This window comes from Pholis gunnellus (assembly GCF_910591455.1).
Source record: "Pholis gunnellus genome assembly, chromosome: 23".
Taxonomy (NCBI): domain Eukaryota; kingdom Metazoa; phylum Chordata; class Actinopteri; order Perciformes; family Pholidae; genus Pholis; species Pholis gunnellus.
In genome coordinates, this window is record NC_136550.1 from 3,827,191 (window position 1) to 3,852,020 (window position 24,830).

The window sequence follows — 24,830 nt, forward strand, 5'->3', positions numbered from 1 at the left end:
TGCATGGACAAGTTTTTGCCAATCCTGTTGAGACATAAGTCCTCTAATCCTTGATATATTCTTCAGGTGATAGGCTGATTTTTTAATTGTCTTGATATGGCTGTTCAGGTTGAGGTCTGAATTCATAACTACACCTTGGTGTCTGGTTTTTAACATCAGTGATTGAAGCTGAGCTGACCTGAATCCTTCGTCCTTGGTATCAACACACTTATTTCGGTTTTATATTTGTTTACACAGCATCCGTTTTGTTCTGTGTTGTAATCGTTGTTTGTAGTTGTCTAGGCTGCTCTCCAACATTCTCTAAGAGGATAAGGAAATACTCTACACTTTTTTCAAGTTTATCTTACAATCATTTAAATGGAACAAGTGAGTATTGCAAACGTTTTCATTCAGAATCGATGAGTCATCTAATGGACCCTTTCTGATCAGCCTTTATAGAGTCCACCAATCAAACGGAGCGCCCGTGACCTGATCAAAATGTGGCAATAAACTTCAGCAAAGTAAATAGAAAGCAAGACATTTACAAAAATGTAAAATTCAAAAAGCTAAATGAACCAAAATGACATCCCAAAGTTGTGACTCAGATCGTGGAAGCACAGAGAGAGAATTTGCTTCTAAAAAGACCAACTATGGAAGATATTACTTAATCTGTCTCACTTAGACTGCTGAAGCCTCTCTATTCATTTGAGTGTGGATTATGTCAATCACAGACATTGAAAACACATAGAGGGATTTGTTTTTGCTGCCAGTATGGACAGCAGGAACAATTACCTGAAAAATAAAAATCTGGTTCAATGTAATTCAATTGTTCTGTTATATATTCCTAGTGGCCAGCCCATTATGTCAGACCCATTCCATTCCCAGCTACTGAACGGTTTTCTTTTGACCTCGTTGAAGGCACGTAGGCTCGACATGGAACGAGATACTTCCTCATAAAAGATGGAATTTCTGTTTGTTTGGCTACCTGCCACGGTACGTCATGGAAGTTGGTCAAGACTTCCGTAACATAGGAAGTGGCTTTGAAAGCAGGCAAGGCAGGATCGTCTACATTCTGACCTTAATGCATCAGTGAGTCACTCTCTGAGCACAAGGTGGTCCTGCCTCACCCAGCCCTGACTCCTGTTCTTTACATCCATCCTCCCTCTACTGGTCTATTAGCGATCGAGCTCCTACCGGTCACAACTGAGCCAAGTACGCTGATAAAAAGAGCGAGACAACTAAGCAGGGAACCATTTTTATTGCAAAGGAAGTGACATTAATTCAACATGGCACAAACGCAATGTACATACTCAATTTAATTACTACTAATATAAATATGTATAATATATACTATTTTAGAGAAAGTTACAGTAATCATTTTATTTTCTAACCACTGTCCTTTTATTATTCAAACTCGACAAGCTTTTTCAGCTCAGACTTCAACAGCTCTTCGTCCTCTTCCCCCTCGTCTACCTCCACCTCTATCCCGTCTATGGTTTTCTGCAGCTGTTCCTTGATGCGGTTCAGTTCCAGCAGCCCGTCCTGCAGGTCTTTACAAACCTCTCGAATCTTGGCTGCGAACTCCGTCTTGGCTCCCTTTTTGAGCTCCTTGGCATCTTTTGCCAGGAAGAAGAGGTCGAGAGCCAGGAAGAGACCGGACATCACTCCGGTGGTGAGGCTCATCACCTGGACAGCTCTAGCAGCGTCGCCCGCAACACTGAGGACCTGAACGGTGCTAATCAGGCTCTCCGTGTTGATCACCAAAGCCTTGCCGGCCCGGCCGCCCTCCTTCATTACATGTTTGACGTTCTGGTTGAGGTGCTTCTTCGAGATGTTCTCAACGTACTCTTCAAAGTTCCACTCATCAAGCTTCTCCATCCCTTCCTGTCGGGTAGATAAGAGATTTTCCATCAAATTTAAAGCACACGTGTTCAATCCAATCCGATATATTTGTTTGTTTATAAAAAAAACTGCAGGAAGACAGTATTTGTTCACCATGAAAACCTACATTATGATCAGAACGTTTTCAAGCTTTGCATGCAACGGACAAACTGCTTTTTATCTTCTCACCTGCAAAAACTCCAAGCACTCCTTGATGTCCTTCATCTGCTCCTCGTAGTCTTGGATGATCTTCTCCACCTTCTTGCGGTCCGTCTTTGAATGGACCATGTCGGTGATGTTGGCGGAGGCGGAAGCCACCCCGCCTGCAGTTGCTACCCCAATGCCTACAGCTGTGACAATGAGCGACGCTCCCGCAGTGAAGGGCGCCAAAATGAGGCCAGTGATGGTAGTGATGGACCCTGCGACACTGGCGACCCCGCCGCCGATGCTGCCCTTGACGGTCTTCTTATGGAAAATGTCCGCTGAATCAGCCAAAGACATGAGCTCCAGGATTTGCTGCTGGAGGAAGGCGCCACGCTGGTTGAAGAAGCGAACAAAAAGACGCGCCGCCATGAAGACACGATCAGCAGCTTGTTCCACCACTCTGAGACAAGGAGACAAGGAGACAAGGTTACAGGAGAAACTCGTATTCAGTTCAAGAGAACCTGCATAGGTGAATTTCAACCAAGAAACACTACAGTAAAGGTTAGTTTTGCGCACATGAGCAACATGTCAATTTTACTTACTAAGGATAAGCAGGAAAAAATATTTGATTTAAACATTAACTATATTATGATATCAAACTAGCTTGCCTATTGTCTTTTTAAAATTGGTAACTTCAATAAATGCGGGACTTACTCTTCAGGTTCGTCGTTCTGCCTGTCCTCATTCCACTCGTCCCAGCCTAACACATAGCAGAGAAATAATGATAGTGTGTATACATTTAATTAATAAGCAGGATCACCAATAAATAAACTAAACATTGTCAATATCAAGCATACCGTCTACTGTTCTCCACCACCCTATAAGGCCTTCCTCATCCTGGAAGTAAACAATTTGAAACTCATTGGAATAATTCAGTATGTACAGGGAAATTAAATACATTCACACGAGACAAGCATGTGATGTAATATTATAAGACACAAAGAACAAGCTCACGTCTAGAGGGTCCAGGACGGTTCCTTCACTTGGCACTTCAGCCAACTCTAGCGTCTGAACTTCCACTATTTCCTAAAACAGAAACATATAGCACACTGACTACATTCTGTCCAAAGATTGTGTTTAAATGGTAGTTACACACAATCGTAAAACCCTTTCCTGCTGCTACAGTGATTGAAAACGGTGCTCCGAATGATATGCTCATTGACAAAGTAGTAACTGCAGGTATGCCTACCCAATAGTTGGAGTGGAAGTATAAAGTAGCATACAATGACGACACTTAAGTAGAGTACTAAAGTAATAAAATAGCCAAAGTATAATAAAAAGCCATAATATAGTATGTAAAAAAGTCATAGTATAGCATGTCGAAAAAAGTCATAGTATAGCATTTTGAGAAGTCAGAAATAAATATTTTAAAGTTTATCAAAAAAAATCAAAAAGTCATAGTATGACATGTCAAAAAAACCTTGAAGAGTCATAGTATAGAAATGTCAATCGTCGGGTTTTCTTTTCTACTTCAAAGAGCCGCATTGGGTGAAGCTCGACTGCGTTACGATCACTTGTCATTTGCCACAACAGATACAGCAGGACGGTTGACGGGACAGACGTTGTGCCGTGTGTCTTTCCTGTTCTTCTTTCAAATTGTTTACGGCAAGCTGGCTGCATTCCTTTGAATATGTTGGCAGCATTTAAGCTCAGAGCTGCTGGAGGCATAGAGCGCTTCTATGATCTAGCCAACAGAAAACATTCTCCTGAGAAAGGTACAATGTCATGGTGGGGTTAAAATAGGACAAACACAAGTCTAAAATACTTTTTAATCAAAATATATTCCAAAAACAGGGACAAAGCGGCCCTATCACATGGGCAAATAAAGGGTCTAACCACACCTTTAACAAAATATTTAACCTGCCTCCATCCATCCATCGGTCCGTTTATGACAGCACTGAAGCTGTATTGTGTACTTTTGGGGTTTTATTTCATTTTATTCTATTAAAACGGTTTGCTTTTGTACCTTATGTAGTGAATTGTGTCTTTATGTAGTGAATTGTGCGTTACACATGAAGCTGCCTCGCCTACTCACCCGGGGCGGTGCTTGAGTGTCAGACGATGAGTCCTGTGGAGCAAAGAAATAAATCAAAGAATCAAATAAAACAAGAACAAAACTGACACTATGACGGAGAAAACGTTCCCATCCATCAACAGCTAGACGTGTGTTGTTGTTTAACTTAACGTGTAGTAAGTATCAATTATGTAATGGAGAGAAAATATGTTTCAAAATGTGGGATGGACCCGTTCATTCAGTACCTCTGTTCCAGACCCAAACAATGCAGTGGGCAGAATCCTCCTTATTCTGAAAGTCTGGAGAAGAAAGAGTACAAAACAAACTTTACAGCAAAGTGCAGGAACTGCATGAGCCATACACCCCCGTTTAACGCACCATAGTTCTTTTCTTCGGGGCCTGCGTTGGCTGGCTCTTCACCTCGCAGCTGTCGTCGGCGTCCGTATACCAAATAGTCTACGGAGAAGATGAGAACATAGTTCTCTGACTGAGGAGGTTTACGACACATGATGGTGCCTCACATTGAAATAAGAGCACGAGTAAGCTTTGATGATAACCTCTTTGCTAACAGCGTTTGTAGTTTTTCACGCTTACAGGGCTATAAGATTCATTACGTGTTCGATTCACTGTTGTGATGATTTCCTAGTGACTCAAAGATCAGCACAACGAGGCTACAGCTGGAAGCAAACTTGGATACGTTTAGGTTTGTCTTTGGCTGTCTGACTCATGTCAGTAATAAACAACTGATAAACAACACTGATAAACAACCTGCACGAAAAACAAGCCATCGTTGATTTGTTTTCTCGTGGTTTGTTTGCACGTCACCTGCTTCTCCTTTGGCAGCTGCTTGAGGTTTTTCTGGCTCGACTGCAAGTTTTCAGTATTACCTCCTTGGAAAACCACAAACAGTCTTTACAGTGAGATGAACTTTCATGTCTTACTTGTCTTTCTATGGAGCTGTCGTCCGCACTGTCCGAGCCGGAGGAGTGCTCGCTGTGACTCATTTGGTTTTCCTGATTAAAAGAAATAAATATATATATATATATATATATATATATATATAGATTTGATTGACATCAAAAGAGCAAATGAATCCTGATCTAAGTCTTGTTGCTGGTATCTTATAGCTGTGATACACCCAGGCAATTATGAACACTATATGAGGAGTGAAGTGAAACATCAAAAACGGATTCAAGAATCTTCGTCAACGTGGTCCGTGACTAGTGCACAAGTGATCTGGGTCATCTCTGAAAAACCCTTCAAGCGCAGTTTGTACCTGAGTCGTGAACGAGGAAGCTGCGATGGGACCGGCAGAGTCTGTTTGACATTCCTCGCCTGGCTTCTTCTGGGAAAATGAAACCAACCAGCTGCTGTTCATTTACGGGAAAGAAGTCCAACGTGGACTACTTGGAATGCTGCAGGAACAACTTGTGTACTTCCTGTTCCCTCGTCTTTCAATCATTGTTTTGTTTTTTTAATAGGATTTGGTTAGAAACCTGAAATAAGGTCTGTGGTTAACACAGGCTTACAAGGCCTCTAAAAAGACAACGTCCCTGCAGCAGCCAATGAAAAACAACCTCGCAAAGCTGGTCGTCAACTGTCTCCCTTAACCCAGGTTGTTCAAAGCAAACCTAACAATTACAAAATGTATAATTGAAAGAGATAAGAGCTTAATCGTTACCTGTGTGTGAGACCTAAAGGGGTTTACTTTCTGCATCATCCCTTTGAACATCCCAGGGTTCTGAAAAGAATACAAAAAAAGAGTAAAAAGAGTAAATCTGATTCTCCATTGATCCTTATTATTCTATATGCATAAGCTGTAAAAACAAAGTAATATGCCGGAGGTATATGTAAAACAATAAAGAATACACACAAAAAAAGAGTCAGAAAAAGACAAATCACAGAGCGGCAAACCACACATTTTACACTCACTTTTAGGGGAAACATGCATGTCATGATTAAAAGGTATTGTGGGACATGAAATACCTAAAGGGATGCAAAGTCATGTACCGTGGGAACATAGATTATAGTCACTGATAATGATCGATATTCAACGAAGACTGGTGTAAGACTACAGAACAATGGTTAGATTTTTACTATGTTAACACAAAAAAAACATCTTCCAGCTTTGAGTGAGACAACATGTTTTTGTTAGTAATTAAGAATTATGACGTCATCAGGACTAACTGATGTGTACATTTCAAGATACAGGATTTGTATGAGCCGTTCTTTGATAATAGACACGTTTGTTCTTTGTTTTATGTTTATTTGTGTTTTGTTTTCTATATTTCAGATTGTAAAAAAGTTGGTTAACACAATACTTTTTGGTTGTATGCAGAAACAAAAACTCAATAAATATGAAGTCAGGATCACTTTGAAGACTCAAACTCTTTTGTTTGGCTCCACCTTGTGGTGGCAGCAGGAGTAGCACTGATCACAGACCTACCTGCTTCTCCGGCGCGTCTTTACCGTCCGTCAAGCTTCCGCTGCTGGAGGAGAGGTCGCCGTGTAGAGGCTGGTTCTCCTGGATGAAACCAGAACAAAAGGAAAACTAAAACTCAACAAACTGAGAATGTGAAGAGGTGAGTACAAAAGCAAGCGCGGTCAAGCGGGACCGGTTCCCTCTCCCAAAACATCCCTTCGGTGTCATCGTCAGCGTGTCGGCACAGTGCTTACCTGTTTGCCCGGGCGCTCTGTCCCCGTCTCTGTCGGATCAGCAGGGTCGTTTTGAGGATCGCTCGGTGGCACCTGCAACCGAGAAGGGGTCAGTCGGGTGAAATAAGCACACCGTGCTCACAATAAAACCTACTTATTTGCATGAACTTAAATTCCATAATGTCAGGTTGCATCTTCTAATTCTGCAGGTAAAATGATTTGTTGCGGTATTCTCGTGTTGAGTGTACGGAGAAGATACCTGTGCGGGAGACTTGAACGGGATGAATTTCTGCATCACCCCTTTCACCTTACCAGGGTTCTGAAACACAACCATAAAAGGACATCCTGTTGCTCCATCAAGTTAAACACATTTGCATATAAGGACTGAAAATAGAAGCATTAACAGTATGTGGAGAAGTTAAATCTGACTTTTTTTCCTGGTACTTGAAATTCAGGGTTGTTTTTCCTTTAAAGCCGTCTCTTTAGTTTATGCTTTAAAGGTTGGGTTATTATTGGTGCGCTCTCTTAAACCGACAGGAAGACTGTTCCGGTAGTTGGTGGTTCTGATTGAGACGACTGTCGTCTGTCACCCACCTGATTAGTGTCAGAGACCCGCCCCTGTTCCAGTGACTCTGAAGATGCAGCTTTAGAGACCTGCGTGAGGGGGAAAAAAAAAAAAACAGCTTAGTGGACGCCTCATCGTCTGACACAGAGCATCCGCTACCATCGTCACCATTACACCGCCGTAGCGCCGCCGCTACCTGGGAGGAAGACTTGAACGGGTTGACCTTGTGCAGGACCCCTCTCAGCGCACCAGTGCTCTGAAATACAGGATTCATAAAAGGATGCAGTCAATTCACGACCTGTATAGTCCTGTTCAGTTCCCATTGTAGCTGTGTTTTTTTTTTATCTAGCATAGTCTTGCTGGTTACTCCAATGACTCCACCTCTGAAATAAAATAAGTTCTGTTTTGAGTTCTTCTCACCTGTGCGGAGTCGGCTCCCTGTTCCAGTGACTCGGAGGAAGCTGCTTTGCTGACTGGGGCGGAGGCCTGTGAGTAGAGAACAAAACGTTGATTCATGTTTTACAAAACTGGAGCAGTTACTGTTACATGTTGACATCTTTTACCTGTGAGGAAGACTTGAATGGGTTGACCTTGTGCATGACCCCTCTCAGCATACCCGGGGTCTGAAATACAAGTTTCTGTGGTTCACTTCAATCCCAATCTACAGTGGTCACTCTGGATTAGATCCAGGTGAGATTTAAGACACTTTCATTTAAAACTAAGCCACAAATTAGACACACTTTGTTTTCCCAGCTACATGCAAATCAGGGTCACACCTCCTCCAGTCAGACGGAGGTAGTAACTCACCTAAAGCTCCTTCTGTAGCTGCCAAAAAACCAGAACAACAATGTCTCACCTTTAACAATTTAGCTAAAGTTAGCTGAACGCAAACATGAATGCTGCATTTGTGAACGAGGAGGCTAAGACAAATGAAAATGTAATTTATCTTTCAGGCGGTTCGTGGCTAAATGGCAAAAACACGACAAAAAAAACACAATCTCAACCCTTCATGTTTATCACAAATGAGCCTGGCTTACTGTTGTTTACATCCACAGCTGTGAAAAAATGTCACCACTTCCTCATTTCATCCTCTTACACATCTGTGCTGAATTGACATAATCGGGGTATGAATTCTTGTGTCTTGCGAGGGGACGTTTGTGCCAAGTTCGTCGCCGGCATAGAGGCATAAAAAACTATCACACCCGATATATAAAAAGACAGAACATACTTCTTACTGTAGAAGTAATTCTCCCGGAGCATGAGTTGGGCTCTTCTCACCTGTGTGGTATCTGCTTCCTGTTCTAGTGACTCGGAGGAAGCAGCTTTGCTGACTGTGGAGGGGGCCTGAATAAAAAAAAAGGGGGGGGGGGGGAGTTTAATCCCATCATTACAATACATACCACTTCCTGCTCGATGACGTCAGGTTTTTTACCTGTGAGGTAGACTTGAACGGGTTGACCATGTGCATGACTCCCATCACGCGCGTTCTCTGGGTGTTTACACAGATTAATGATGACAGAATAAACATCAACCAACCAGGAGGGCAAACAAATGAGCCAGGTTTGGTGTGTCATGTCGCTCGAGAGGATATTACAGATGTGGGGACTCACCTTGGTCTTCGGGTTGAGCTCAGACGTCACCTCGCTGCCGGCGGGCGTTCCCGTGTCCCGTCCGTGCTCGATGGGGTTGTCTAGATCCTGGCGGTGGATCGAGGTCTCAATCAATAAAAGGAACACATGGCACACTAGCTGAACACCCCGCTCACCTCCACCTCACTCTCCGTACCTCCTTGCTGGGTCGAGGTGGAACCACTGGAGTCGGGGCCGTTGATCCTTTCTCCCTTCTGAACATGTTCATGCTGCAACACACTGTGTTTGGGATATTAGGAGGTGATGAGGCACACAAATAAAAGGCATGGCAGACAACTTATTACAAACTCGGGACAGCCACACGTGCCATGCTGCTTTTTATAGCACAATAGTACCATTGTGTTACTAAAAAAGAAAAAAAGAACAGCATGCCACCTGCTGCCAAGGTCGAAACCAAATTATATTCAAATATGTATGAATATGGTCCTATGTTTATCTGGTAAACCTGCAAAACTCGTTAAGTAGGAGTGAAGTGCTTGTGTGGAAACGTAGGTTTTACTGACGTTATGTCATACATACATACGTAGAGCGCAGTTTTTTTCCCACTTTAGGTCACAGTTTAGGTTCACGTGCGTGAAATCTGAGCGAACTAATTAGGAAAAAGTTACGATGTTACTGCTACAAGTGATGCTTTGGCAAACGGGACAACGCCGAATTGAAGAACGTGTCCACCTGAGTGGTGACAACACTGGATGTCGCTTTCGACAACGACAAAACAAACAGACAACCTTCAAATTGCCGGAACTGTGAACGTAGTTTGGCTCGTGGGCGCTCTCTCTCTCGCGCGCAGGAGCGTCACAGCATAGTTGCGAACTGTATCGCACAGCGGAATGTTTGACAACACAAAACCCCAGCAACAACACAACGACACGAGCATGGTGCCTACCTTATTGTTGCCACAGGAAAACAAACTAAACGGAGTTTTAAATGGTGTCGGCTACAACACGGTCCTTCACTTCCCCCTTCAGAACGTACGGGACGTCAAACCGGTTTGGCACAAACAGAGGCGGGACACAGGCGCGTTAGATTACCGAGGGGAACTGTACCGGCCCGGTTTCATGGGGAGTTTTAGTTATGAAGGGCGAACAAAAGGGATAGCTTGGCTACGGGCCAATGCTCCACACAACTTGTGAATAGTTTGAGGAAACTCCCATCACTGTCAGCTGTGCTACCTGTGCTACCTGTACGGGGGGGCGTGGCCTCTTTCCTCCGGCACCTCAGGGTTAAAAAATCAAGTTTAAAGAGAGAAATCAAAACAACAAAGATGTATGGCTTTCAAAGTAAAATAGCTATGTATTCAGTAATAATTAAAATACATATTCAAATATCCAGAAGCTTATATGATTCACATTACAGCAGCTTTCATAAAAGAGCCTTTAGACTTCCTGAATGTATACATCTTGGAGCATTTTATATTGCAAGCTAAACAATGCAGAAGGAGGTAAACAAGTCGTTTTCTCTCTTTCCAGTCTTTATTCAAAGATTCAATGTATTATAGTAAAATATTAAAATGGAAGATTTTACAGATGCATTCCATTTCGGTAAAAATATTGCAGTTCGATGCACCGTCAAAATAAAGGCACTAGCATTATCCAGTAAGAAAAAATAAAACACAGATAAGTTGGACAGTTACATAGAATATTTTAAAGCGTTAAATCATTCAGATAGGAATATCATAACAGTATCTACACATATACACAAACACATTTACACAAATGAAAATATGTTTGAACAATAAGTTTACATTGTAATAATCGTGGCTGTAAATGCAGAAATTACCATCAGACCTGCAACAAAAAGCAGCAAAACAAACTGTTGAAGCGTTTGTAACCGATGCATCAGCAACCTACAGCGTCAAGCGAAGAGGCTTCGTAAGACTCGTCTGTTTAAATGTTGGTGTGGACAAAATAACAATTACTTGGATTAGTACTTCATTGGAGTTTTGAAGAACTGTCATCCAGTGATATATAAAAAATAAATTCTGTGAATACGTGACTAACGATATATCCTGATAAGATGATGTGAGCAGAAAGTTATTATTTACAAAGTCTGGTCGATAAACTAAAATGTGCCTTAACTCAACGAATGAAAACTATCAACATGCCAGTTTCATCAACACATCTTAAACTCAATAAAAAGATGTAACTCACTTTTTTTTCTGCACAGTTTTGCGTCATTGCAGATTCTCAACTACTAACATTGTTTTGGTTACACTGATATCTGACACAGTGAGTGGACAAACTAATAGGATCTGCCGACAATACAACACAATAGCGTTTTAATTTATGAATCCATGTACAATTGATTTGTTTAAACTGTGTCAGAGAGTTGCCATAGACTTGTACTGTAAGGTGCTCCTGTTTAGAATGTGTCCACAGTGGGTGGGGAAATTACACCGAAAAAAAGAAATCAGTGCAAATGTTGAAATTAAGCCATCTGTGACCACAAAGCTGTATTGAAACACCTCATATTTAAACCTTTCACCCGAGAACATACCGTGTGCCTGCTTTCCTGTTATTTTGACCAGTCCCTGTGTGCACAGTGAACATCTCACAGCATAACCCAAAAAAACAACAAAAGTTACCTATAGCCTTAATTAAAATAACGCCAAAACCACATCAAAATAATGACCACGATAAGCTTCACATAAACCAACAGTTCCCTCGTTCAGCCAGGAGAGGGCGCTGGGTGTGCTTAGAGAAACAGCTCAGCTCAAAGTGGCATCATGCAGGATGTTGCTCAAACGATTCCAGTGGCTTCCTGGAGCTCCTCTCTGATGGCGTTCAGCTCCACTATGCCGTCATTGAGCACATTCGCCACCACCTTTATTTGCCCCACCACCTCTCTCTTGCAGCCTTTCTTCAGCTCTTTGGAGTCCTTGAGGAAGTACTTGTCCATGCCCTTATAGAGTCCTTGGATCGAGGCGACCGAGGCGTCCGTTACCTCCGTCGCCCGCATCACGGGCGAGTCGACCATGCTGATCATCTGCACGGCCCTGCGGATCTCCCAGTCCTCGGAGTAGTGCTGGGTGCCGGACCTGAGGAAGGGATGGCCGCGGAGTTTGTACACGCCCTGATTGACAAAGTGGAGGATCTTCCCAATGGCCTGCAGGTGAACGCCATACTCCTCCAGCACTAGCTCCACCTTGGGGAGAACAGGTAAAAGACCACAGTTTATGTTTAAACATTGGAAGAAATCAAGAAGGTAAGCTCAAGCATGAGGTCATGCATTTATTTCAGGGCGGTTTGTAGCCAAAGAATGCACATTACCATCGGAGACACTGTATGCATTGTAAAATGCTAGCCTACCTTCTTCCGGTCTTGCACGTTGTTGACGTTATCCGAGATGGCCGCGGAGGCTGAGGCGATTCCGCCCGCCGTTGCCACACCAACACCGACGGCGGTGATCACGAGGGAGACGCCCAACGTGAAGGGTGCCAGAGCCAAACCGGCGATGGCGGTCACGCCCCCCACGGCCGTGGTGGTGCCGCCGGTGATGCCGGCGATCTTGGCCTTCTGGTGGAACTCGTCGAGGTTGTCCGCGATGGCGTGGAGCGTGATGACGGACTGCCACAGGACCTCCGCTCGCTCCGTGAAGACTTTGTTGAAGACGCGCAGGCCGCGTTGAACCTTGTCCGCCAAGATGGTGAATGACCTGGGATTTATTTAAGCGAAAGTGTGCTCGGTAAGGAGCGAGGAAGCAGCATCTCAACATGTGGTTTGTGATACAAAAGGCCAAACAAGACAAAGCAAATGCTGGAGCCCGGAGGTCAAATCACTTTTTTTATGCGACCAGTTGTCCAAATGTAAAAATATATTCAGTTCAGTATCATATATGACAAAGAAAACATCAAACACTCACATTTGGGAAGCTAGAAGCAGCACATTTATGCGTGAAAAATGTATGAAACGATCACCAATAGATCGACTGACTGTTTCAGCTGGAATCAAGAACACTTCGAACGTAGCTTGGCCAGATCACTACACTTTTACCAAATTCATATAAAAGAGACTTACTTGGACACGTCCTCTTTCATGACTTTGTCCTCATCGTCTGATGGCACCTCATCCCATTCTGAAACGCAGTCAAACAAACGATGATGAAGTTTTAAAAAAGACGGTTTCTTCAGTCTGTTACTTAAAGCTGCTATGCCGGAGTCTGAGCTAAAGGAAGTTTCTGGTGAAGCTGCAATATTTTGGTGGATTTTGCCGTAATCGGACCCGGTGGCACCGATGACAAGCAATAAGAATAACTATGTAGATGGTCTCAATTGCTTATGAAGGTTTTTGTCTTTGTTAAGGATATGCGTGTTCATGCTGGGACAACAGTACAAGAAAATCTTGCTTAATTTGACCATATTTTTATGTTTTTTAAATATAAATTAGAAAGTAGAGTCAAAAATTGAGACCGATTCATAACCAGTTGAAAGTCCTTCACAGTAACTTTAAAACAAGTGTGATTGTGACTCACGTTCCACTGTGTTCCACCACTCCATCAAACTGTCAGTGTCCTGGGACAAAAAAAAAAAAAAAGCACAATGGTTCAAACCCGAGCTACACTACTAGAAAAGGTTATTCACCTGCATTACAAAAAGGAAATAAATGGTGTTGAAGTGGAATATTTCTGTTTAACCAGTTTAAAGAGAAACTAACCCCGTCCTCGTTCTCATCCTCCAGACCTGCTATGGCACGCTCGTCCATCTGAGCCGCCAGCCACTCCGCCTGAATGAGGGGGGGGGGATGGGACAACAAGCAGCCAGTGAAAACGTCAATAGGTCGTATATTTACATGGATTATCATGACAACGTGGAATTATCCAAGACCTTAAGCTCTGGTTGGCGAGTAATGTTGCTAAACCGGCGCAGTCACATGTCAAAGGAATGCGCCCCATCAGGAACATTTAGAGTTTCATAAGTGTTGAAATCGACAAAGTGCACCTTGTATAAATAATGCAAAAGAATTGGTTGTCTTAAGGTGCATGTAAAAGCTTTAGGACTTTCCACACAAAGCTGACGTTTATTTAAAAAAACACCAACATAGTAATATACAGGCATCAGTGCTGGACAGGCAGCTTAACACATGTGGTGTGGAATGCTCCCCAAGTAGTGAATGAAGCCTAGGGTGTAGTGTTGTGAATGCGGCCCTCAGGCTGGCTCCTCCCCTCACAGTAGCCTGCTGTAACTCTGATCCGAGACGGGATTTTCCATTCAGCTAGTCGGGTCACTGACACAAACAAAATGTGTTCCCAGAGTCAACAGCGTCACGGTGGATCAGCTGAAACGCTGTGTTGCTACATCACGAGTCACAGTCACCTGACGGTTTAGGTCTTTGATGAAGACGTTTATCTGAGGATGATCACTGCCTAAAGACTCCAAGTTAGACAGCAAATAGTGTCTAATTAAGCCACACATTGATCGTTTCCCCTCTGAGGGGTCCAAACGTACCTGAGCGGCCTCTGACATGAAGTCACCCGACGTTGGTCCTGCTGGATCTTCCCACTCAGGTTGCTTCGCCTTGCTCTGGAATCAAGAGACGATGAAGAGTGAGCATGTCGTCACCTTATTTTTAAACTTTCTGGCGTCAAACGAGCAAAATCCTTCACTCCTCTTGTGATAATAAGTTCGACCACACTGGTTCACCTTAGACTTGTGTTTCTTGAAGCCTTTAAGTTTAGACGTCTTCTTCTGTTGATAAGAAAAAATATGTTTAAGAATGATTTATTAAATAATATCAAAGAAAAGCAGTACAAAGTGTGACAAATATACCGGTTTGCAGGTTTCCACTTCATCTTCTTCGCCGTCGTACATCTGTTTTCCTGTTTGGGTGAAGCCATCCTCAGCAAAGCGATCCTGCAAAAGAATATTTCAGAAATATTTCAAACTGAAGTATTGTAATAATGTTGTTTATTAAACCAGTATTAATCATACATTGGATGCTTGCTGAGGTATCTGGTGGCTGAATCCAATCGGTTCACTCTGTCCATTGGCCTTCTTAGGTTTGCGTGGGATGGGCGTGAGGCCTTTGTGTTTGGATGTTTTCTAACACAAGAAACAAACAATATTGTATAAACTTAAGAACCCCAAATGCTGTGAGGTGGAATAAAATCAAACGACATCTTCTCTTCTGCAGCACCTTTCAAAACAGTGTGACATAACAGGTATTTACTGACGGGTCGACACTATTCATAGAGGAGTTTTAAGGGATCCTCACTGGAACACAATGACCCATCTGGCAGCACAGGCCCTCCATTTGCTGTATTGTTGCTAATCTAGTCTGTCAAACTGATTGATGCCCTGGCTGCTCCGTTCATTGCAGAGCAGTCACACTGTGCCATTATTATTATTATTATTAGTCATCAGCCTGTTACGGGTGCTATTGTTACAGTGGATTCTGGTCTCATACCGGTTTGCAGTCCTCCATCCAGTCTTCTTCGTGTTGCTCGTCGGTTGGGAAGCTGCTCTTCTGTTTCTGATTGGTGTAATCCAGCATGTACTCCTAATTAAAAACATTTGAAAAAAAGTCCAAATGAAGTAAAACCATTTTTTTTTTTAATCTCTGACTGTCTTGCAATGTTTACCTTCGAACTTTGCTGACCCTTGCGTAGCAGTTTCTTTGTTGGTTTCTTCTATTGACGAAGAAAAAAAAAACGAAAATTCAGTGAAAATAGGCGACAAAATAATCAATGAAAAAACTGAGTATTAAAAGAAAAAAAGAGTGTTACAGGTTTGCAGTCTTCCATTTCATACGGATCTTCATCTCCATTCAATCCTCCAGACATATGGTGCGTTTCCTGGAAGTGCTCATCGTCCATGAAAGCAGCCTAAGAGATTCATAACCAGCGTTATTCTTACTGAGTGAGGAACATTGATGAAAGAAACCACACAGGTTACGGTGAAAACCATGCTGCATAGAGAAATCACTGCAAAAATCATCACATATTTGAAATGATAAGAGAAATAGTACCTTGCTAGTTGACTGAAGATGGGGGTCTCTCTCCTCTACATCCCCAAAAACATCATCCTAAGAGTGAAATAAGAGTTATAACTTACATGTTGAAAGTTGTTTCAGAATACAACACGTGATGGAGTCCTTTCATGTTATGGAAGTGGATTTTCTTCAACATGATTATTAGGATCTATTCCAAAACTGCTGCGCTAACTGAAAGTGTTGTTATAAATAAACCATTCCCATTAAAAGGAATTAATGGGACTATTCACCCTCATGCTAGACAGCGAGTCATTGCCCTGTGAGGTATAGATTGCTCATGTTTAAATGTTAACTCAACCAAAGGTTACCTGGGACTTCTTACGAGGTGTGTAGCCATGGGCACCAGATTCCTCTAGTTTGTCCTGAATGGAGGACAAAAGAACAAAACATGCTCCACTGCTTAGACATCCTCATGCCTCGGATACAATGCACGAGCATACTGTACAAAGCCACTATATTCTAACGTGTAGTCGTACCTTTGAGCTTTTACGAGCCGTGTATCCATGCGCTCCCTTCTGTTCAGAGAAAAAGTTACACATTCATTGAGGGATAAACACATACGCAGTGAAACAGTGAAACATTAAGTACAGTAGACATACAATACCTTTTCTAGACAGATGCTGTATCCTCTTTGTGGCACAAACCGGATTTTCACCTTCTTCTTCTGGAGACAAAACATTAGGTAACCAAAATCAATGCATGCCAGAATATTCACAGATGTCCCTTTAAATGCTCAAAATGTCAATCACTCAAAAAAGGTTAACTCATAACTAGCACGTGTATACCACTTTAAGTTCAATAGCCATGACTGTAGCATGGCTATCAACCATGATAACATCCTGGCATTAGGGTGCTTATTGCTATGCATCATTATTATAAGTACAAGTATAAGAAAAGCTTACAGATCGATGGCTGTCCACCTCTTCGTGCAGGGTTTCCCCATCCTCCTCTTCCTCTTCTTCCTCCTCCTCTTCCTCTTCCTCACCAGTGCGGTCATCCAAAACTTTCCCCTGTAGACAACGAAACACACGTTTACTGTTTGAGGAGACTAAGAAATGAAAGCACGTAAAACAATTTATTCCAAAACTATACTTATTGTCAAAGCTTTGACTTTAGGAATATGAATTAATGCACCACGTGCTTTGTGCTTTTTTTGCAGCAGACTGCAGGTACTTTACCTCTGACCATCGGCGTACGACGGAGTCTTTCTTTCCAATACTTTTCTTACTGACGTCATCTCCCTGTTGTGACACACCATAAGAATGGATGAAACGTCCACGGCAGATTCAGAAGAAGGTTTGAAGGAAATCAATGTCCGTCTGCAAAACGACACACTTGTACTTGAGATAACTCACCTTTGATTCTTGAGGTAAATGTCCGTTCATGTGCTTCCCTGTTGCCGCTGAGGAAGTAAAGGACGCTCTTCTGAGCTTACCGACTCTTGCCTTCAAAGATTTCTTCTGTTGACGAAGGAAAGCGTTATTAACGCGCCGCTGGTTTATTAATACGGTTCGTTAAATACAGAAACAACATTAACGTACTTTGTAGTCCATCTCATTCTGCTCCCCTTCTTCATTCTCCTCTCCAGACACGTGCAATTCTGAAAAAATCTCCTGAAAAAACCAGAAGCACTCATGTTTAAACTGAGCAAGTATGAACACATCGATGCGTTTGGATCCGACAATCCTTTTTGTCTTGAATTTAACTGACAGTATATCTAGCAGCTGGTGTCTGCTAAACATGTTGTTAGTCCAGTTCTTTGACCGACACATTACAGTTGTAATACTCTTCTAATCACATATGTGAATATATGTGTGGGATGAAGTTAAGACCAGGCTTACACAATTCATTTTCGACTCCAGACACCCTGATTGTTACCTTTGATGATTTACGAGAGTTGGGTAGTGACCTGCTCTTCCCGTCCTTTAAATCGTCAGAAAACTTCCCCTACAAAAACAGAAAAGTATTGCCATCACAAAGACGTCCAATCAGAGCAATGGAACTGTGGTTTTGTTTTGCTTCATTTACCTTTGACCCTCTTCTGGAAAGCATGGACAATCTGAACTTTCTGTCCTTTTTCTGTGAAATAAAAAAAAAAAAAAATCTGTGTTGATCTATACACTTGACAACAACTACAGAATGTCCAACAGTGAGTGCTGGGACGGTCAGATCGTACCTTTACAGAGCCATCCTGATCATCACTACTTCCTTCCTCGGTGACCGCCTTGATCTATGAGAAAGGTTAGCTTTTTATAGAGTCTTCTTTCCTCTTACAAACAAACACATCCAAGTAGAGAAATAACTTGTTTCTTACTTTCATAGATTCTCGTCGTAGTCTTAATGTTCCAGACTTGTAGAAAAAAGATTTTTGTTAGAAACAGAAATGTCTTTGACGGAGGATGGAGAAGGTTGCTGAACGTTTCGAGGTAGCGTGCCAACATGTTCAGGGAGAATGTGATGAAAAAGTGTTCTTACTGGTTTGAAGTCGGGGTTAAGCTCAGGGCTGTCTTCAGGCCAGTCTTCCACACACAATTCCTGTTTTGGGATTTCAGTCAAGCAAACATTTGTATTAGACAATGACTTTGGACAAAGGTGGTGATGATAGTTTAACAATATGTCCATCCATCCAAAGGTTTTTCCAGAGGAGATAGATTTACTCCTGATTGCCATTTTTTTATCTGGATTTTTTGTTCCAATACCACGATCAAGCAAAGATGGACTTCCACTTAAAACTCACCTGTCCAGTCAGCAGGATGTTCTCAAAGAGTGCAGAGTTCTCAGCATCCATTGATTTATTTTCCTGGAAAAGAAATTATATTTTAAAACATGCCCCCAGAAACTACCCACACAACAACATTTTACATTGTTCTTCATTGGACATTTGGACCAATATCCAAGGACAAGGCAGCTATTAATGTAAAATTTCAACAGCATGCATACCGGAGTTTTGGGTTTTGGGTAAATAAGTGGTTTATTAGCCGGTCTGAAGGCTGGTTTAGGAGAGGTTTTTGGTACAGTTGCTTCAGGTTCAATCTAAACACAAAAGAGGCAAAGAAGCTAATTAACAGCACAACATTATGGAGAATAGTAACAACATTATGCTAAGATGTGTTCTTTGCATACAGGGCTTGCTGGTTTTGGCGACTTTTCTGTCCTTGGTCGACTTCGAGGAAGTGGCTTTGGCGGACGTTTGAAAGTCGACACCTGCAAGTTTGATTATGAAAGAGGGTGTGAAGTGCATGTCATACAATCTGATTTGTCGACTATTGATTTGCATCCTACAGTACAGTGCACACTTTAAAGTACAATGCATTGGCATTAGATACTTATTTTACGGCTGTCCAAATATCTAATTGTTACATACATGAGTCATTTCAGTTGGAGACTGGTTGTGTAGCATGGACAGATTCCTGGCCCGACTGAAGGGAGACGGCTGAAGAATATCATGTTGGGTTCCCTGAGGAGTCGTCAGGACAATATCGTGTGGCCTGTCTGAAGGCTTTGCTTGGATGGCTGGATGGGATTCTAGATTCGCCTTGAAGAGATCTAGTGGCGATGGCACGGCCGGCTTCATATCCGACGGACTGCTGATTGAAGGTGTAGAGTAGGCGGCCTTTGGGGCAGTATTACTGGAGGTTATCCCGAATACGTCCCTGCTGTCCGTCTTGGAGGGAAGTGGTTTGAAGATGTCTGGAGTCCCAGGTGAAACATCTTGGAAAGGGTCGTATAGTCTTGAGGGTGTAGTACCGAACGGGTCGTCCAAACTGGAAACGTCTTGGAATAAATCCCTCGTGATCGGGCTTGGGAATGGATCGACTGTATTTGTGGATGAAGATGAAAATACATCCTTAAAAGAAGACATGCCAAAAATGTCCTCTTTCATAAAGGGATTTTGTTCGTTTTCCCCACTTGGAACTGCTCGAGACAAATCTGCTTCTTTGGGCCAGGCAGCGCAGAACAGATTAGTCGTCTCTGGCTGCGGAGGCTGGAACAGTTCATTCTCCTTGTTTGATAAAATACTGGGGGATTTGTCAAACAGGTTTACCTCCCTGGCGCGTTCAGCATGGAGCACATCCTCTCCTTTAGCAGCCTGGGAAAGATCGACCCCTTCATCGTATATCATAAACGGGTCAGAGCTTTTTGACGGGTTCCGTGTTTGAGCGGGCATTGGCTTAAACAAGTCTGGTGAGTTCAGGGTAACGTCATAAAAATAGCCATTGGTAGATGTGTTTTGGGCCAATGCTGGTGTCTGGAAGGGGTCTTGCATAAGGATGGGGGTAAGGGTCTCGAATGGGTCCTTTGGAAGTTCAGCTCCATTTTCCACAGTCTTCATGTCAGGCTGAAGATCCAGAGGGGAACTCTGAAAATCCGGTGGAGGGACAAAGATTTCATCATGGTTTACTTCCTCTGAAGTTCTCCTCCCTTCGTCCTCCATTGCACGACCTGTGCTTCCAGATTCCTGATAACAGAACACAAGCTAATTAGTACTGAAAATTACTGAAACGGTGACCTGGTTTTGAAAACAGGAGTCCTTGTGTGTACCAAATAGTTCATATTAAAAGGGTTCATTCTGGCCCCGTTGACTCCATTCTGATAAGTAAAGAAAGGGAAATGAACAGAAGAGATGTTAGATGTCACTTGGACTGTTGAGATTAAGTGGTTAAGCGGGCATCTGACAACATACCTGAGGATTTAAATGGAGCGCTTCCTGCCTTCCATTCTGAAAGAATCAGACAATGACACGGCAGAAAGGTTACATGTTGAATGATTGTTGGGAGGGAGGGCACGAGCAAAATGTGAAATTAACTTTTTGTCTCAAGGACTGCTCAAGACAAGATGGCATCTTTCAAAATAAGGGCACAAACCAAAGACAAAAGGCTTTTTTTTTTTTTAAAGTGACCAGCTTTTGTAAAAGATAACACTGCGCCATATTTGTTAAAGTCACTCCACCCATTTTAAGGAACTGACTTATTATTAGAAGTCAGACAATCGTTCACATAAACACACCTACCTGAAGACATCACAATAACAGTTTGATAGATTGTACAAAGAAACAAAAACAAGAGAGGGTGTGGACTTAACCTGTAACGCAGCAGGAAAAATGTCCTCCGTCTTTAAGCCATTTACAAAAATATGAACTGCAGTTTCAACCGTGGCGTTAAGAATGCCGAACAAACATTTTAAAATGATCAATTTCATGTGGCAAATGTGAGGACGTTCAGCTGAATCTCGGGTGGAATCTCACAGAGTTGAACCCTAAGTCATCGTGTTCTGCAGCAGATGAGCCTCACCTGTCCTATGAGTGGCCGCTGGTTGTCTGTCACACCTGAGGCTGCAGCTGAGGGATCACCGAGGTGCTCGCCCTCCTGCGGACCAAAGTAAATGAACAACATATTTATGGAGGAAAGCGTGGGACGTCACGCATCATGCTTTTCATGCATTTCTGTGATATGAAAGTCATGGGTCACAGAAATGTAAACAACACTCCTGACTGTTAAAAAGGAAACCACAGGCATTTATACACCGGCTGCTTTTTTCCACCAATAACAAAGACCTCTGCGTTTAAGCAAAGACAATCATAAAAAAAAATGAATCCTGCACAATAGGAGGTTATATACACACATACATACACAGAGCTGAAAGCTGCCATCATTGGTCTCTAACCTGTTTGTTTTGAGACTCGTTCACAGATGATCCGTTGGAATCAGACACTGATGAAACAAGACTCTGAGAAGGAAAGAAAGAAATAAAAATACAATAATGAAGCGAATTCTTTTAAATATTCATCCAGGATTGTAGGAGGGGAGAAAGTCAAACACAACTCTATTACTGTAGCTCAGCTGAGTGTGTGTGTGTGTGTGTGTGTGTGGCCACTCACCTGGTACTGATTATGGAAAGGGCTTTGGGTGACTTTCTTTAGCATATTTTGCAGCGCTACAATGCTCTAAGGAAAAAAGACAGACACAAAATCAACTGCCCGCTTTGTTATCGGTGAGCTAACCGGGCCTAAACAAAAATATCTGGAATGTTAAAGTCATACTTTAGTTAAAAAGGAATATCAAATACATCAAACTGCAGGTTTTAGTCCCCAAAACCTGGTTGGACGCCTGAAATACCAACGAGACGGCTGGATACGGTGCTGAAAAGGATAAACAGATCTCTAATTCCAGTGTGCACTTATCTATTGTTTTATAATAACTTAAATTAGACATAAATGAGTTTAGACAACTAGTGAACTTATTGCCTAATGCTGCAGTAAATTACTATTAAATGTCCTGTTACTTTGCGATATGGACTGACTACTTTGTGATACTTTACTGCAGAAGGACTGTTGTACTTTTTATCCCACCGTGTTTAGGTGTCAAGGATTATAGTATAGGTACAGCATCATGGACACTGAAACGCACGCTTCTTCAGAGGGAGTACTTTTGACTTTTTGGTAGACTTGTAAGAAAGCACAGAGAAAGCCACGCAAAGAAGTCAAATCCCTGCGTGACACAGCAGATTCTTGCGGTTTTGTACACTAACTGTCACCAGTCACATAAGTGACAGTGCTAAAGACATTCCCTAAAGCTGCCATCGTGACACACTGGTTCAGCGTGTTGGCCTCAACGAAAAAAAACGCACGCCATGCCAACAAACAGTGCGCCAGCTGGTTAGGTTGTTTCCCTGTTTGAGGATGAAACGTCAAGTATGAAACACAAACAGAGTGGAAACACCATTAAAAATACATCATCTTTCCCACCACTGGTCCAGTTTAAAAAGTACTCACAGGTCGTCTTTCCCCAGATGCGCTTTCTGTAGCTGCTGCGGTCCCTCCCTGGTCCGCCTCCAGCTCATTCTCCTAATAAACATTTATATTGAGAAAAAAAATAAAAATAACCGAAAAGGACATGTTTCAAACTATTAAAATCAATTACTTTTCTCCTCAAACATAACAACGAGCTTGCATCAATCGCACACTGTTAATTGGAGATTAAACTTGACCAACAACGAGACTTACCGTATTCGTTTCTCCCTTCATGATCAGTTCAGTTTGCTGAATATTCAGTAAAACCAGATTATTTTCTCCACGGGTGAGCTTTACGGATGATATGGTCGTTCTTTTTGTTGCATCAAAACACGTCAGCGTGTCCTCGGAATACACAGAGCGCAGGTAATTATCTCCCAGTTTAACTCACCTGTGTCAGCCTCGAGGTAGACCTCCACATCCGGAATTTCAATTTTCAAAATAAAAGGCATTACCTGCGAGACTCATATTCCTGGTTTAGAGGAACGCTGCGATTAAAATCTAACCATTTAAAGTAATCTACATTTCTTTGCATAGGCCTATTTAAATAATTGACTATCACACAAGATTATCCACAAATAAATCACAGCAAACAATCTGCACTTTTTAGTATTTTATTTATTGATTTGTAGTTAATGTGATTTACAAAACTAATGAAAAATACAGATTATGAGAACTGCATCTTTTATCAAATTTAGAAATTGACGAACAAAAGGACCAGTAAAACATAAAGATCAGATTTTTAAACTTGACAGCCTAATTTCCAAGTAAACACATAACTTAACATAACATAACTGTTTCAGAGAGGGTTATTTGTTTATTATTTGTTTGAGAGGATTTACAGCCACCATAAACCCAAATTTGGAAACTGGAAGGTAATGTAATTTTTTTTTTACCCGAAACTTCATATAATCCTTTCCATATTATTTTGAAGGCGAATTCACGTTAATTTCGGTGTATTTCTGCGTGGGCTTGACACAAGTCAGTACCTTTCCAACTTCTGATTCCATCTCAATGCAAACCGACCGGTTGTTCGCGTCCGGCTCAACCGGGCGGTGTGGTCCAGGTGTTGTTGACGTCCACAGGCTCTGAGTTGACAGATGAGGAAAACTCGATACAAAGTTTTAATTACCGACCTTACTTCAGACATACAACGGCTTCTTAAAGTGTACCAAATAACATGAAAGCAAACACAAACAGGACCTATAAACGTTGTGTTCTTTAATCTATTCCAGCAAAGCAGTCTTAAAACATTGTGTGTATGTATTTATAAATGTAAGCAGTAAAAACATGGCTCTAATTACCATATCCTCACCACAAAGGCAAACGTTTCCTCCTCTTCGTCTCTGCATGTTTTCCTATCAGGCCTGAAATTCAATATGTATTTTAATCTTTTATCAGTCTCCTGATCTCATAGACTGACATATAATCAGACTGCAAGTTTGCAGGCCAGCTGTAGCCTAAACCTTTCTTAATGTCTACACCCTACAGGAACTTGAAAAATCAATAATCAACTGAGCCTAGTTTTTAGAAGTAAAAACAAAATGATTCATGTTCAAGTGGGGATATAATCAACAGTGTAGGAAAGTTTTGATGCCAAAATCAGGTTTCAAATCATAGGTGTGGCCCCAGAGTTGTGGCCTAAAGCTACGATATATCTCCTATAGGCATGATGGCAAACTTGAATGAAAAATAGATTTACAGATATTGTAGCATAAAACATACAGCTGGATTGTCAGTGAGGGAAACTGGGCGGATTTTTCAAGATTCCTTGTCGTGGTGATTACAGAGAAACCTGAGTTCATAGTTAGATCTAACCTTATGCACTCATTATGTTCTTGTGCATTATATGTACATATAAGAGTTACATGATAACTGTCTTTAAATGTTTTTCACAGCTGTTGAATTCAGTCCATTTATAAACAGTGTTGTTACAGTATTTGTCCAACAGATGGCAGAAGACTGTAAATCTGTTTCAGGAGCAGCTTTGGTAGTTGAAAATATATTACAGTAACAATACATTAAAACAGTTTGCACCAAACAGGCTATTCAGAGTAAAAAAAAGAGAAGGAGATCTCTTAAATTCAAATAAGACAGAGGAATGTTG

The 24,830-nt window shown here is 42.0% G+C and overlaps 1 protein-coding gene across 1 annotated transcript; it reads right to left on the minus strand.

Annotated features, from left to right (window-relative positions):
- Nucleotides 1–1,224: 1,224 nt before the first annotated feature.
- LOC306714539 (uncharacterized protein) lies at nucleotides 1,225–23,096 on the minus strand. Its single transcript, XM_079184583.1, has 58 exons — nucleotides 22,937–23,096; nucleotides 22,706–22,777; nucleotides 21,812–21,877; nucleotides 21,598–21,660; nucleotides 21,225–21,299; nucleotides 20,618–20,653; nucleotides 19,298–20,392; nucleotides 19,057–19,137; nucleotides 18,874–18,966; nucleotides 18,671–18,733; nucleotides 18,409–18,468; nucleotides 18,248–18,283; nucleotides 18,110–18,163; nucleotides 17,962–18,012; nucleotides 17,812–17,880; nucleotides 17,475–17,546; nucleotides 17,289–17,393; nucleotides 17,112–17,174; nucleotides 16,836–16,943; nucleotides 16,538–16,597; nucleotides 16,410–16,448; nucleotides 16,242–16,295; nucleotides 15,910–15,966; nucleotides 15,668–15,766; nucleotides 15,524–15,571; nucleotides 15,349–15,441; nucleotides 14,874–14,984; nucleotides 14,712–14,795; nucleotides 14,586–14,630; nucleotides 14,391–14,465; nucleotides 13,600–13,668; nucleotides 13,418–13,457; nucleotides 12,964–13,021; nucleotides 12,256–12,601; nucleotides 11,693–12,091; nucleotides 11,444–11,477; nucleotides 9,084–9,166; nucleotides 8,909–8,995; nucleotides 8,731–8,787; nucleotides 8,577–8,642; nucleotides 7,862–7,921; nucleotides 7,719–7,784; nucleotides 7,495–7,554; nucleotides 7,328–7,387; nucleotides 6,993–7,052; nucleotides 6,755–6,826; nucleotides 6,525–6,602; nucleotides 5,760–5,819; nucleotides 5,355–5,423; nucleotides 5,020–5,091; nucleotides 4,457–4,534; nucleotides 4,324–4,377; nucleotides 4,100–4,132; nucleotides 3,019–3,090; nucleotides 2,862–2,901; nucleotides 2,719–2,764; nucleotides 2,050–2,464; nucleotides 1,225–1,863 (listed from the first exon to the last, which is right to left on the minus strand). The coding sequence occupies exons 1-58, from the start codon at nucleotides 22,955–22,957 to the stop codon at nucleotides 1,384–1,386; spliced, it is 6,162 nt and encodes a 2,053-aa protein (XP_079040709.1). The 5' UTR covers nucleotides 22,958–23,096; the 3' UTR covers nucleotides 1,225–1,383.
- Between the last annotated feature and the right edge of the window lie 1,734 nt (nucleotides 23,097–24,830).

What these genes read in the sequence shown, in the direction of transcription:
- LOC306714539 (XM_079184583.1), bottom strand. Translation starts at nt 22,957, where the DNA reads ATGAAGGGAGAAACGAATACG. An exon ending in GTGGTGGAACACAGTGGAAC is followed by an intron (nt 13,022 to 13,417) that starts GTGAGTCACAAT and finishes ACTGCGTTTCAG; the next exon opens with AATGGGATGAGGTGCCATCA. An exon ending in TCCAGGAAGCCACTGGAATC is followed by an intron (nt 11,478 to 11,692) that starts GTTTGAGCAACA and finishes CTGTGCACACAG; the next exon opens with GGACTGGTCAAAATAACAGG.